Source organism: Priapulus caudatus, unplaced genomic scaffold, assembly GCF_000485595.1.
Source record: "Priapulus caudatus unplaced genomic scaffold, Priapulus_caudatus-5.0.1 Scaffold152, whole genome shotgun sequence".
In the NCBI taxonomy this organism is placed as follows: Eukaryota; Metazoa; Priapulida; class Priapulimorpha; order Priapulimorphida; family Priapulidae; genus Priapulus; species Priapulus caudatus.
Window position 1 is genome coordinate 420393 of NW_014577213.1, and position 16109 is coordinate 436501.

At 47.6% G+C, this 16109-nt stretch overlaps 1 protein-coding gene across 1 annotated transcript in view; it reads right to left on the bottom strand.

The window, feature by feature from the left end:
• Window positions 1-16109, bottom strand: part of LOC106806289 (A disintegrin and metalloproteinase with thrombospondin motifs 16-like) — a 57829-nt gene that overhangs the window by 40254 nt on the left and 1466 nt on the right. The window contains exon 2 of the mRNA XM_014808174.1: window positions 4440-4518. Coding sequence (XP_014663660.1) covers window positions 4440-4518 — 79 coding nt within the window. The remainder of the gene's footprint in view (window positions 1-4439; window positions 4519-16109) is intronic.

Here is a 16109-nt window from a genome sequence, read left to right on the forward strand (position 1 = left end):
ATATATATATATATATATATATATATGGGTAGTGTTATCTATTATCAATGTCTTCTCGGCGGGAATATCATTATTATAAACGATTCGATCATCGTACTGTATGAAAGACAGTATGCTAGTACGCTAACCTCAGGCAAAATGTGTGGATCAACGAAACTCACAACGCATATTCTTCTGCTGATTGTAGACTGAAAATAGATAATGTGAATGGGCACCCCCCCCCCCTATACTCCTGACTTGTATTAAAACGATGCACTTATTCAAATTTCGCACAAGATCGAAATTTGGCGTTAACGAGTAACTGTTACAGGACTATAAATAGGTTCTTAGAAGACTCGTAGAACGTTCGTTCGTGCTCTATTGTTCCGTTCTAACCTCTTTGCGAGGATACACATGTGTGAGAGTGTTCACACGTTAATCTATGATGGCTAATGTATTGGGACAGATCATTGATGATTACTACAATCCCACTGACCACAGGTGAGTACAAGGAATAATCAATGTGCTGCCATCTATCGGACAACCGCGTGATTTAAGCTGAGTCGCTATGTCGCTCATGGTTGTTTTTCGGAGTTACATTTAGTAGATGTTGGTTATACCTGGTGACGACCGAATATCATGCAGTCAATGGTTCTGCACCTCTGATAATGAAGACAGTGTTGCGGTGGTGCAATTTCTAGTTTAATTACCAGGTACCGTTTACATTTGCATTTTACATTTACTAGTTAAATATCACCGAGTCACCGCTATATATACCGAAATATACGGCTGTATTTTTTTATGTTCTATGCTCTACCTTTGTGTTTTAGAGTTAGAATGAGGTGCATAGCTAATGATGTGAAGGCGAGTATCTTGGAATGTATCACAAATTACCCTATATAGCCCGATGATGATGCGGAAAACCCGCTAGAATAATGACTGCCAAAATATCCTGTATCCTGAATATCCGCAGTGAAAAATTGTACTTTAACTTGTAAAAATCAGTGGCCATTTGTGGACTCATACTTGCAAACACGACAATTATAGACCATGAAGAAAACAGGGACATTGCTTACTTGTCAGAAATGAATACAAAATATAAAATCCTTCCCGTAAGAATAAGTTCTTTAGTAGACGTGTTGACCCAGTCAGCATGTCCACGTTACGTCATCAACTGCTCGCGAAAGGCCCGGATGTAGCACAACTCGGGGCGATTGGGATTCGCGTCGATGCACGAGAGAGATTACGAGAATCTCCTCACAGACGTGACGAAGTGTGCATATTAATCGTCCGCCTATATATATATATATATATACTACTATATATAAGATAATGCGTGATAACCCACAAGTACGGACATGTTCTGCGTACTACACGTACACTGCCAGTAATTCAGGCCGTGCAGAGGATTAATACGAGCCAACTCGAGATTAATTATAATTGCGCGAGATGAAATCTTGCGAATACATGAAACGATTCGTTCGATAATAAGAGATGGCAGGTGCTCTATATTATGCTGGAATGATGAATATTGCATGTCGTGTGCCTAGACCTCGTGGGTAGCAACGAACGTCGCGAGTGACTCACGACACTAATTCATCTAATGTCTAATGTGTTCAGCGTGCCGAAGGCTTTTTGAATTTCCTGTTCTTAAAAATTCATCCCTGGTTGTTATCAGTCGCATATCGTAATAACTCTCATATAGGAGGCTACGCACCGAGCAGCAAGATAAAAATGCGTTATGTGAAAACCGAGTCGGAATATAATCAATATGTCGAATCTCTTTGTTGCTAGGGGTCTATTAAAATAATACAAGACGAGCCTAGATGTAGGTTTCAGATTTGAAGTGGCAATTTCAAATGATTAGAGATATTCCTGATAAAAACTCATGAACTTGCCTGTGTATATACTATAATATTATGGCTGCAACGTTACGCTGTTGCAAGTCTGGACTAAACTATCCGAATGGTACCTGGCCACGAATACGCTCAGGCTGTCATATAATCTCATGATTAAGTTTTTCTTCCATGAATGCAGTTTGAATTTCTAAACTGTATAGCATGCCTCTAGGCCGTTTATATCGGGATCGCTTCAATTGTGCCATTTATAGTCATCCTTGCTCGCTGTTGCTGGATGGAACTGACTCTTACTGTATGCGAGCTGAATATCGAGTCAACCTTATTGATAAAGTGATACTTTATAATCATATATATATCATATATATATATCATATATAATAATTATGAGTATATAATAATTATGAGTATATAATTATATATAAGTATCACTGTAGATTTGGCAAAGCTGTAAAAGTGGATTTTGGCAGTGAGTTGCGAGTTTATATCGACTTCGTAAAATAGAACATCGGGGATGGGTGTGTGTGTCGGGAGATGGCGTTCTTGGCCTTCGTGTGTCCCGGTACTCATTACCATTCCATCTGATTGCATCCCATCAGTTCTTTAAAATGCCGTTGAGGTTTTACTTTTCACGTGCAAAGCTCGGTAGTGAAAAGGCCCGAGTACAACATGACTTTATATAAAAAGCCATTACAAGGTGCAAGGTGCTAAAGATAATAGTGTACATCCATAATATAATATATTCTTTGTAACGTGAGAATAATTTAAATGCTGTAAAGGTCCACATTATTACGTGAAGTAGGGCACAGAGTGAACGGAAAATTGGCGTCTACGAATAGTGACATAAATGTTAACAGAATAACTGCCGCTGCGCGCCGCCCGCGCGCTCGCCGCGCGGGGGCTCCGGCGGTGTGTGTGTGTGTGTGTGTGTGCAGTGGTTGGGTTGTGTGTCGTGTGTCGTGTGAGGGTTGTGTGTGTCGTAGTGTGAGCTGTGTGTTCTGGGTGGGTGGGGTGGTCGTGTGTGTGCTGGTGTGCCTGTGGTGTGTGGTATGCGTGGCATGTCGATCTAGGAGACTTCCCGTCCCGTCGCAGTGCCCGACTTTTCGCCGCCGACAGGATTAATACAGGAGACATCGCGCTCCTGTAAAAGAATAGAGGTCTTTTCTCGCTGCTCTGTTAGGACTATGAGCGCTGAACTTTCATGGCAATTATGAGTCATATTCGCAGATTCCTTTAATATATGCAACTAATTTCCTTCCGCATAAGCCTATACTCATAATAATATTATGAACTAGTAGGGACTATTTCTAGTATAGTCACATTGTGGGATATTATCCCGTTTCAGTGAATGACTCAATCCTCAGCCCACCCACCGAACTCGCGTGGATATTTGCACGCGATACAGCGGCACAGCCAGCGCGCGCCACACGTGCAAGTACACACGCGCGTACACATGCACGGGCACATGCTCACACACATGCACGCATACACGCACACACGCGCGCACACGTGCACTTACACACGCGCGTACACATGCACGGACACATGCTCACACACATGCACGCAGACACGCGCACACACACGCACACGTGCACATACACACGCGCGTACACATGCACGGACACATGCACGCAGACACGCGCACACACACGCACACGTGCACGTACACATGCACGGACACATGCTCACACACAGGCACGCAGACACGCGCACACACACGTGCACGCACACACGCGCGCACATATGTACGTACACACGCGCGCACACATGCACGCACACACGATCACACACGCACACGATCACACGCGCGCACACGCTCACGCGCGTACGCACATGCATACCCAAGCGCGCGCGCACATGCACGCACGCACTCATGCTATTTTTTTCGTATCTAGTAGCTCGCTCAGGGGGGAGGCGTTGTGTGACATCACGTCAGCGGCATGCGTGTACGCACACACGCTCGCTCACACAGCCGCTGCTGCGCTGCAGCTCTCGTCTCTCGCTAACCGCTCCGTCTTTGAGCATGTAGGAGTCCCGCGCCACAGGCACTTGGAGCGTTTCAATAAAATATAATGCTAAATAAATACGAAATCTATTTACTACCAAAGTCTTAATGTTTCTCTACTCTTTTTCGCTTATTATTGCCGACAATTTCCTGTAAATGCCGTGCAAATGCTCCTCTGCAACACACATGTACACCGCACGCACGCTACCGCACACTGACACATAAATATATAGACTATATTTGACTATATATGACTATATATTTATGTGTCAGTGTGCGGTAGCGTGCGTGCGGTGTACATGTGTGTTGCAGAGAATTAAGCATTTGCACGGCATTTACAGGAAATTGTCGGCAATAATAGGCGAAAGAGTGACGAGAAGAGAAAGAGAAAGACACGCTCCAAGTGCCTGTGTCCCGCGCCGTGACGTCTCCCGTCTGCTCATGTCCCGCGCCTAACCCGTGCGCATGCGCACATCGTCCGCGCTCCTACAGGTTTTCTCGTCGGAGCATTGTTAGATAAATATGCGCGGGGATGAGTAATTGCGGCTGTGGGCCTCGGGGGAGACTGTGCCGTTCTGTAGGCGAGCATGCGTGCCTACCTTCCGTGTGGTGGTTCGCGCCGAAAAGCAATTTCAGCTCCCGCTTACTAAGTAGATGATGAATGGAGCCGGCAGACACCTGAAGCAAAAAAACACACGTCAGCGTGGGCTGGGAATATATATATATATATATGTATATCTATATGTATTATATAATATACATATATACATGTATATACGGCTCGTGCTGCTTGCTTACCTACGGCCGGTCATCTTAAAACGATAAACACTGAGCGGAAACCTTCAGCTGCCGCCCTACAGTCGTCGTTAGCGCATAGACAGAAGCCTGTCCCGAATGCCAACAACAACAGCAACGAAGCGCCGACAACTCTGCCGGTATGCGGCGTGCATCATATCATCATTCATCATATCATCATCATCATCATCAATCATCCACCATCGCGGGTGTTGCTATCCCCGGGCAGTGGAGGGAGGGTCACGGATACGTTGACGTTTATACTTCAAATTATTATCATCACGGTAACGCGTAACTCCAATAACTCAACCGCTAACCATAACACTAAAATCATCTATTATGTCGGGAGCGCTTATATAGATCAAGAATCCACCAAAATTAATCTATGGCTGTGGGGGACAGATATCATGATGCAAAAACCTTAACCTAACCCTGAACCGCTATCCTTACCCAACCAATCCCTAATCCTAACCCTAACCCTAATCCTAACCCTACCTAACCTGACCCTAACCCTAATCCTGAACACTTATCCTAACACTAGTGCTGACCACGTTCCGGTCACCTCCCTCACACCCGGGGGATAGGCATACCATCCATCGCTAGCATTTACCGCAGCGCACCAATGCAGCGCGGTGGCTCACGCGTATCGTCTATACCTACACAGCTCTAAACGTTATGGTGGGAAAAAAAGCGGTAGCAGTAGCAGCAGCAGCGGTGGCAGCGCGAGCAAGGGCAGCAGCGGGAGCGGCAGCGCGGCAGCTTAGCAGCAGTAAGCGCAGTACAGCATGCAGCAGTAGTAGTAGCAGCAGTGCAGCAGTAGCAGCGGGGGCAGTAGTAGTAGCAGCAGTAGCAGCAGTGAGCCACAGTAGCAGCACAGTAGAGTAGCAGCGGGGCAGTAGGAGCACAGCAGGTAGCAGCGAGGTAACAGCGGGCGCTAGTTAGTAGCAGCAGAGCAGCAGTAGCAGCAGTAGCAGCGGGGGCAGAGTAGTAGTAGCGAGCGAGTTATGCAGCAGTGGCGATGACAGCGCGGGATATCGATTAGGTTTTAACGAGGCAATCGTCGGCGAATGAACGAATTAACAAGACCGGTGGTATTTAAGAAATGCGAGTTGCGCGCCTCGCCGATAGCGTATATATATATATGTATTGTAAGCGCCGAAACCCCACACGCCAGGGAAAGTTTATGGCAATGCGAGAACGCAACGGTGGGCAGGAGAATGTATGAACAGGGACGGCGAGAGTCAGCGCGCGACGGATGGAGGTCAAAGAGAGCCGTGACTTGCAGATGGCGCGTCTAGTGGAAGCGGTCATGAATCCCGAAGCCGCGCATTGTGACAGCCTAGACACCTGACAGCATGATCTATGACAATCAGGGCCAGCGAACGACCATGGAGTCACGCCACAGTGCGCCACCGCGCACTCCCGCCACTATATAGGTAGCAGGATGATAGCAGCTAGGAATCCGACTCTGCTGTCGTTCGGAGGGCCGCCGCTTGGTCTATAGGGGACGCGAAATTAGATTCTGTTAGTTAAGGGAAGAACGCGATCGCGGGACTGTGGCCGCGACGTATATAAGGTGAGAAGCCATCCTTTCTCCGAGCTTTGGACCAGCCACCCGCTGCAGAAAAGGTTGTAGTGTGTAGTAACCGCCTCTTGCTTTCGGTAGTGCACGGAAGACTTTATGTATTGTATTAGAGATTAAGTAAAACACCGGTGAACCATTACTCTTGTCTTGGCGTTATCTCTATCAGTCTACTACAGACCTGTCTACTAAGGTAGTGCGATCACGTGTCTACTTGAGTGCAGGAGGACAGTCGAACTGGGTATTCTTTTGCCAAACAACGAACTATAAGGTATACAGCTATACTCGATGCACGAGAGATCGAGAGAAACACTGATGTGGAGACAACTGTTTTTTTTTCTAACGATTGAAGAAGTAAGAAGAAAAGAAGGAGGAGAAAGAGAAGCAAGAGGAGAGAAGAAAAGAATGTGAATGAGAGAGCAACGAGAAGTAGAGAAGAAGATTGCCTGACATTCGTTATGCAGAGTGTTCGCCAGACGCAGCAATAATGCTATGGACAAGATAGGGACAGTGATATGCAGCTGCAACAATAGCGGCGTAGAAGCCAGAACATCGCCAATTGTACGGACCTGGCTACGGAAGAAGAGGCGACGACGCAGGAAACACGCGCGATTCACTACACGCATAGGAATGACAGAAGATTCAGCCTGATGCCGGACAGCCCGACAATATAGCGAAGATATCAGCTGAAAAGACAACAACATGATCAAGGAGGATGGGTTCGAGGCGGATAGTGAAGTGAAACAAATTCTTTGTTCGGGCAATAAAATAGATTGCCGTATTTAAATTAGACTGGCAAAGGTACGAGGTATTACTTAGCCGAAAATAATAAAGCCACCTTTTCTTCCATCCTATAACTATACCTCACTATCCCCTCCACCACCCTCAACATCAGATTATTTATTACGTAGCGATGACTGATTTACGATAGAAAACGATGGCATGTGTTACACGTGAACTTATTAAAGCCTTCACTGGACAGCGTGTAGAGCGCGGTCTTGATTTTCGGGTACGCATCGCGAGTTTTCTGAAATGCGTAGATGCAGGGAATTCCAAGACAAGGCATATAGTTCTAACGGGAATAGTCGAGGTGCCTAGGTAGACGCAACAGGTTAATGCAAGGGCCTCGCGGATTACGGCCTCGGACTCGCATGAGGTAGGCCACGAAACAGAATTCGTAGGCACAGAGCAAGAGTAGTGAGGGGGGGTTAAAGGGGCCACAGGTAGCATTTTACGGCCCGTTAGCGAACTACGAGATTCACCTGAGGGCGGGTAATCGTTCGCTTTAGGTGTCACGGTGATAAGTATGACGCGGAGGATAGCACCAAGAGGGGAATGTAACCCCTACGAGCCCAAAACACACACCCACCCACCCAACTATACCTTCCTGATCCGATTATTCCTATTGTATACCAAAAAAGAGTGGATATTCATAATGCTCGAAGCTCCACCTGCCGAAGGCTACGGCAACCAGTTTTGCCGATATACGCTTGTTTCACAGCCTACGCCCGTACGTGTTATCTATTATTTTTTCGTATGATTGTAGTATTTATTGGCTAGTAATCTTTGCGGTGAACGTATGTAGAAATTTCGTCATCGTTGTGGGAATTTGTCGTAACGCGTTAGTTCTGCACTATATTGTCGGACTGCCCTAAACACATTCTTCATTAGAGTTGATATAGCCTAAAACATTTAAATCGAAAATATGAAATCAGTTTTGCGGTCTTTTTGTTGGCCGTATGATGCTGTCGGAAGCTGGACAAAGCTTTGTCAGGTCCACATCGGTGATTAAATGAGGATAATACGGATTAATACGGTTATACGGATTATACGGATCAATATGATATATAACGGAGCACGGAAGCTCGTGAGGCTAGCTTTAAACGTCGTTTTCGCGTAATACGTATCGGGAATACGGTATTCAGCGTAATGCCGCGCGTGTCGGTACGCGCATATGCTTGCATTGTAGTATTGTACGTTACAGCATAAAATACGCAAGATTGAGAGTAATTGCAGCGATATCAAAATTGTTTACTGCCTAAATGTGGTTGCAGTTCTGACTCGTATGTGTGATCGAACTTTATCGTTACGTTGTTTTGCTATAAATACAGTGCGAGGTTATTACAAAGCTAACATTGGGGGAAAATAAATAAATAAAATAAACAGATGTTCGGATTAACGAATACGATCGGATCACTAAACGAATGCTTTTGAGGCCTGGTACTTAGGGTATTCGTTTTGTTTTTCTCGCCTGTTAAATCTTCCTCAGCTGCGCTACACTATATTTTCCATTGACTTTGACTTGCACGGGAATTTATTTGCAAGTAGCGCGTTATATATCGGTTCGGTTTCTAGCCAGCACCTAGACGTTGATGTGCAACGGCTTTCCGTTCGCAGACTGCAGTCAATTTCGCCTTCTTATAGCTGGAGCTTGCGTGGTTTCTGCTACGTCACTCAATCAATTGTCTCCGCGCGCACAATTTGTTCCCATTTACTGCAGGCAGGTGCTGTAACGTGACGATGCGGCCATCGTGCTCGGTAGAGGGGAGAATGTAAGCGGGCGAAACCCCACACGCCCAGGGAAAGTTAGTGGCAATGCGAGAACGCAACCGGTGGCAGGAGAATGTATTGAAACAGGACGGCGAGATCAGCGGCGGCGATGGAGCGCTTAAGAGAGCCGTGACTTGAGATGGCCGCCGTCTGCTGGAAAGCCCGCGTCATGAATCCCGAATCCTTGCGCATTGTGACAGCCTAGACACTTACCAGATGTATCTATGACATCAGGGCCAGAATCGGACCATGGAGTCACGCCAAGTGCGCACGCGCATCCGCCACTATATTTAGGCTAGCCAGGGAGATAGCCAGAGATCCGACACTCTGCCGTGTTCGGGGGCCGCGGTTGGTCCTGAAGGGTGAGCGAAAGGAGATCTGTGACGTAAGGGAAGAAACGCGATCGCGGGACTGGGGCGCGACGATATAGGTGGAAGCATCGCCTTCTCGAGCTTGGACCAGCCACCGCCTGAGAAAGGTGTAGTGTGCTAGTAACGCTCTGCTTTCGGATAGTGCACGGAGACTTATGTATTGGACGTCCCGGTATTAGAGATTGAGTAAACACTTGTGAACATTACTTTGTCTGCCTTATTCTCTATCAGTCTACTAGCAGTACCCTTCTTACTAAGTAACGTGCGAATAGTGTCTACAATATATATATGTATGTTCCGGCGTCGGTGACCTAATTTCCGCACGTAAGCTCGTGAAACTTTCCGCTTTACCTGAATGTCAATTGCGATAATAAGTAAGAAAGTGGCATCTCACAGACACGACTTTAAGTCATCCGTTTCATCGGCAGACGGCACATGAAATTCCGAGGTCCACGAGAAATAGTGCTTCGCATTATAGTATTATAGAATTAGTAATAAATGCTTCGATAATGTAATGTAAGTACTGTTTCCGACATGCGTAATTGTGAGTAATTTGTGAGTAGTATAACGTGTTGTAGGCGTGTTATTCGCACTTCCGTAGTAGAAGGTTTGTAATAGACCGATAGAGATAAAACAAGACAAGAAGTAACGTTCACTGGTGTTTACTCAATCTCTAATACAATACATGAGGTCTCAGTGCACTACCGAAAGCAAGAGCGTTTACTACACACTACATCTTTCTCCGCGGGTGGCTGGTACAAGAGCCCCGAGGCGCGGCTGCTCCCACTATTTATACGGCGTTCCCTCTCCTACGTCACCTCTCATTTTAGCTCCCTTCTGGCCAACCGGCCTTACCGAATAAGGTGGGGCGAGTATTATATCTGTTACATTGCACTACCGAATATGGTGGGGGTGCGCATTTCCCCTTGATTCGGATCCATAGTTCGATTCTGGCCCCTGGGTCATAGGATCATCTGGTCGGTGTTTAGGCTTGTCACAATCCGCAAGAACTCGGGAAGAACTCGGGGAACTTTAGGCGTAGGTTCCGCTTATTGCGAACTCTCCCGCGTTTCGGCTTGCTTGATCTAGCGTCCACTCCCAGCCTGTTGTGACATCTCTTCCGACACTGAGGCGCCAAGATTGCGTTTCCCCGCATCGCCATGGCTTTCCGTGGCGTGTGGGCTTCGCCCGCTTACAGTGTCTTCGCGATTGTGTAATTTATTAGCTATCCCAACAACTTTACAGCAAATAATGCTCAACACATTTTGAAGTGAAGACAAACGTGTACGATTACTTGTCGCTGTCATTCCTTTTAAAAGTACGTTTGCGATTTCGCTAAAATTTCATGTATGTCTGGAGATTTATTTTTAATCGCTTTATTGCGGTTGTTGCTGAAAATCGTTTGTTGTAAGTATCGAATTTTAACCGCTTTCATTGATAGTCTTTTGTTCGGGTTGAGGAGTTTCACTTTCTCACTCGGTCGCGCCATTTGTGTTAAGTAGGTCTAGATAGGCCGCGCTAGTTATTGCAGCAATGTGGGGGTGGGTGGTGATACACCTCACAGAACGGTGCCAAATTAAAGATTATATTACACGTCGAAAAACACCGTTAAACTTTGTTCGCGCTTCTACGAGCGTATATATGCAAAGCGCTACAACATCAAGAATACGAAATCATATATATATATATAATAAGGGAAGTGCATAATATAGTATCTGCCATGTTATTGTTTACTGGTTGTTGTTGTTGTTGTTGTTTACGTATTTTCGACTGCGATGCATGTGATAAGTCTTTGCTTTTAAGTACCGGCCGCGGGAGCTCCGTGCATTGACGTTCGCGGGTAGTCAGAAACAGAGTCAAGTGCATGATTCTCTGGCGGCTCGGTGTTATCTGGACTCTCTCTCTCTCTCTCTCTCTCTCTCTCTCTCTCTCTCTCTCCCCCTCTCTCTCTCTCTCTCTCTCTCTCTCCTCTCTCTCTATATATATATTATATATATATATATATATATACGCTTGACTTTAATTTGCTTAAAACAAAAGGAGTCTATTTCAGCGGCAAACTACCAACGATTTACGGTTCAACACCTCTACTTTAACATTTCTACTCAGTTCTCAAACCTGTTTAACTGACAGCAATCGAATTTTTATGGCACAAATTGTCACGACCATTAAATGCAGACATCCGGTTCGCCAGTCATCTTTTTCGTATCCATTGTGGCTCGGAAAAAGCGAAAGCATTCTTTATTCGCTAAGCTGCGCATTTCACTGCAGCAGCATTAATAATTTATTGTTTGATTAGTTATCGTTATTTATTCATATTAATTATTTTACGCCTAGTCGCCTGCGCCAGTCGTGCATGGGGTCAATAGATGAGGATATATGAGTAAGACAGGGGGTGGGGCCGACAGGTTGAACATTTGCAACGGTAAGGGATTCAGTCGGGAGATTCGGCTTTTATTGTTTGCTGTCCAAATATCACATTCGTCATAGTCACGCCGCTGTGGGTGGGGGGGGTCAACATGTTCTGCTTGCATCTATGACAAATACGACATACGCATATACGCTCTCCTATGACACTATTTGTCATAGGAAGATTCTTCCTATGAGAAATATTGGCGAGTCAACTTCATTCCGCTTTACAGCTGAAATTCACTGCGTTCGTTCATAATAGCGCCTCCTAAACTCCTATGATGCGCACAACACGTACAACAATATTTGTCATAGAAGAATCTTCCTACGACAAATAGTGTCATAGAGAGCGTATATGCGTATGTCGTATTTTTCAATGGATGCTAGCAGAACAGGCTGGGGAGGTGGTGTGGTAGCACTTATAGAAATAATATAGGTGTCTCTATAATTAATATTCTATATGGAGCACTGGTGACTCTCCCAATATCGCCTCGCCCTTGGTGAGGCGAGGATTAAATCATATCGTATTAAGAAGAGGCTTCTACCATAACAAACCACGGGGGGTAACTACGCGGCCACCAGTATGTAGCTCGGCCATGTGCTTAACCGCCGCACAGGACAGACACGGTCCGTACACCTGGCCAAAAACAAACCAACGCAGAAGGCGTAACTTACGCCTTGTCCTCGGCTGCAGTATACAACCAACCAGACCTATACGGCTCAACGGGAATATCCACCTCTCTTATATATCTTTCCCGCGTCCCCTTCTTCTTCTTTTCGCGCGCGCTCTCTCTCTCTCTCTCTCTCTCTCTTTCTCTTCTTTCCCCACTCTCTCACCACCCTTCTCTCTCTCTTTCACTCTCACTCTCTCTCTCTCTCTCTCCTCTCTGCTGTGTGGGGCGTGTGCGCATTCGCGCGTGCGTGTGTATGTGCGTATTCGTGCGTGTATCTGAGTGCGTGCGTGCGTGAGTATGTGTGGCTTGTTGGTATGTGCGGGCGAGCACCGGTTTGTCTGGTGGTGAGAAGGAATGTTGGGTGATCGCGTGTACAAAATTAATACGTTGTCGGAGCGCGGCTCTATGCAGTGACACCGGATAATGACGGCACGACCTTGACTTTAACGTCTGTTAACGATTCTGTTCGTCGCAACATCGTTGCGGCCACCTACGCAAGCGCTAACGATGCCGCATTATGATAATGACCGCGCGCGCGGCCAGGTACCTACCTACCTAGCTCGCAAGCATGAAAGCATAGTCGCCCCCCCTCTCTCTCTCTCTCTCTCTCTCTCTCTCTCACTCTCCCTTTCTCTCTTTTTCTCTCTCTCTCTCCCGCTGTGCCTGTTCATGTTCATGTCTTTCTTTTTCTCTTTCTCTACATTTCTCACCCGCTTCTTCTTTCCCACTCTTCCTCTCTCTCCCTCTCCCTCTCATTTGCTCTTTCCCTCGTGCGTGCTCTCTCTCATCTCCTGAATGAATTAATCTCTCTCTCTCTCTCTCGAAACATAATTTACTCAAATTACTGTTTCCCATTTCCAGCAGGCTTCCGCCCGCGATGTGATTTAACCGCTGCAGCGCTCGACGGCTCCATGAAGGCATCAATGAACCTCGTGAGGCTCGAATCGCCCCTGAAGCCTCGCGCAGACTTGCGACTTTTGCTTGCTCGTCGCTGCAACCTGCAACCGCATGCGATCGGTCGCACGCTTCCCCGTGTGTGCGCATGCAAGTCGCTGTCTATACCCGCACACATGCGATTTCGAAGCGATTTCGGAGCGATTAGGCGCGACGAGTTGCTGAAAATCAAACCAGTTTGAATTCTTGCAACTCGTTGCAAGCGACCAGAATCGCTACGAGTTGCACGTTGCCGCAGACATAGCGATTTCACAGCAATTTCTTTCTCAATTACTTTTTCAGCCGAGTTGCATGAAAAAGTAACAAAGCTCCCCGTCGATGCTCGGACGAGCGGACACGCTCATCAAGCCTCGGCGGAGCGGCAGTGATCGGGGTGCGGAGCGGTCGTGACGGCCGGATGACAGGACGGATGGTGCGTGGGTCACCGAGTCACGAAGCACGCACGCGCACGCCCCCCCCCCCGGCGGCGGACGGCGGACGGTGCCCCCCCCCCCGGCGGCGGACGGCGGACGGTGTGCGGGGTATCCTGCTCGCTCCTGTCACGAATAAACACGATGTCCTGCCGCGTCGCTGTCACACACACGGACGAAACGTCGGTTTACCTGACAAGCATATTCGCTTCTCATATCCACAGAGACTTTAATCTACCTATAGTTGACCCACATCCCCCTGCAGTTGGCCCTCTAACCAGTTGGCCAGAAGGCATCGTGTCCACGACAGACGTTACGAGCATGTACGGTAGAAGCGGTTATTCGTGTTGGGTGGCAAACAGGTGGGCGATAGTCCTTGGATGTCTTGGAAACAAAAGGCAACCCGTGCAGATAAAGAAACCGGTAAAAAAAACCGCGGTTTAAATAAAATGAAATCGCGTTTAAAATCCGCACGAGGTCGTGGTTATTCAAAGCCTATAGCCGATTAGCATTCGAGTAACGGAAATATTATACACGGAAGCTCTGGTAAACAGGATCCAAGGGAAAACATGACGGCGCCACCAGCAACCACCCACCGCTCACTGACACCGCATCCCATGTCCACCTACACCTGTCATCGTCATGCGCATGCGCACATCGCTCGTGTAAAATATCAGGTCGTGCGCACACACGGGCGACACACAGCGCCACGCGAAAAACACATGAGGAAAACACTTTTCGTGAAAATAACGTTTAGTCGTATACATGCCGGAATTCCAATGCGGTATGCATTATGTCAGGCGTATATTGTGGTAGGGCACATTACATTCCGCAGCGAAATATTTGGGGGCCGCATTTGTCTATTCCATAACTCAGCGCTCGTTAGTCGCTACGGCTGCTGCAGCCATAACCCTAACCCTAACTGCCGATGGCGCGCGACCTTGAAAGAATTCTCGCGGAAAATTCGTCGGGCCTGCATCCTTCGATTGCGTCCTCTGAACAGTGACGCTGCAGCCCGGCCCCCCGTCTTCGCTGTGCACTCTCTCGCTCGCGGCAGCCCCCCCCCCCCCGTCTTCGCTGTGCACACTCTCGCTGCAGCCCGGTTCCCCTCGTCTTCGCTGTGCACACTCTCGCTCGCGGCCCGGCTCTCCATCGAAATACCGGGTCACGATGCACGGTTGGGAAGTCGAGACAAATATTTGGCAACATCTTGTCCGCTGTTTGACATTGAGGAGAACCATTGTTCGACGCGCCGTGTTTTTTTGTGTCAATGATGAAAGAACTCACCGCCCGGTGGCCACGGACGGGACACGCCTGCTTGACTGACTCTCACAGAACCACGTAGAATCGCCGATAAAGCGCAAAGTCATACTTGAACGGGCCGACCGCGGTGGCCGCTCAACTGACCGATTATCGGTGAAAAACTTTGAAAAGGATTTGTTCAAAAAGCGGACGCATGCGTTTCAGTCAAAGGCTAAGGTGACCTCGCCGTACACTAAGGGCAACTCACAGGCACTTGGAGCGTTTCAATAATATATAATGCTAAACACTCATAGAAATAATATAAGTGTCTCTATAATTATATTTCTATGGGAGCACTGGTGACTCTCCCAATATCGCGCCCCCTGGTGAGGCGAGATTAAATCATATCATATTAAGGAAGAGGCTTCTACCATAACAAACCACGGGGGGTAACTACCGGTCACCAGTATGTGGCCGTGAGTGAGTAAATATGTACACGCGGGCATGTGCTTAACCGCCGCACAGGACAGACACGGTCCGTATACACCTGGCTTAAAAAACAACCAACGCAGAAGGTCGTAACTTTACGCCTTGTCCTCGGTGCAGTATACAACCAACCAGAACCTATACGGCTCACGAATATCCCCTCTCTATATATCTTTCCCGCGTCCCCTTCTCTTTCTTTCGCGCGCGCTCTCTCTCTCTCTCTCTCGCTCTCTCTCTCTCTCTTTCTCTTTCTTTCCCCACTCTCTCACCCCGTTCTCTCTCTCTTTCACTTTCTCTCTCTCTCTCTCTCTCTCTCTCTCTCTCTCTCTCTCTCTCTGTGGGCGTGTGCGCATGCGCGCGTGCGTGTGTATGTGCGTATTCGTGCGTGTATCTGAGTGCGTGCGTGCGTGAGTATGTGTGGCTGTTGGTATATGTGCGGGCGAGCACGCGTTTGTCTGGTGGGTGAGAAGGAATGTGTGGTGATCGCGTGTACAAAATTAATACGTTGTCGGAGCGCGGCTCTATGCAGTGACACCGGATAATGACGGCACGACCTTGACTTTAACGTCTGTTAACGATTCTGTTCGTCGCAACATCGTTGCGGCCACCTACGCAAGCGCTAACGATGCGCTAACGATGCCGCATTATGATAATTACAGCGCGCGCGGCCAGGTACCTATACCTAGCTCGCAAGCATGAAAGCATAGTCGCGCCCCCTCTCTCTCGCTCACTCTCTCTCTCTCTCTCTCTCTCTCTCTCTCTCTCTCTCTCACTCTTCCTTTCTCTCTCTCGCTCT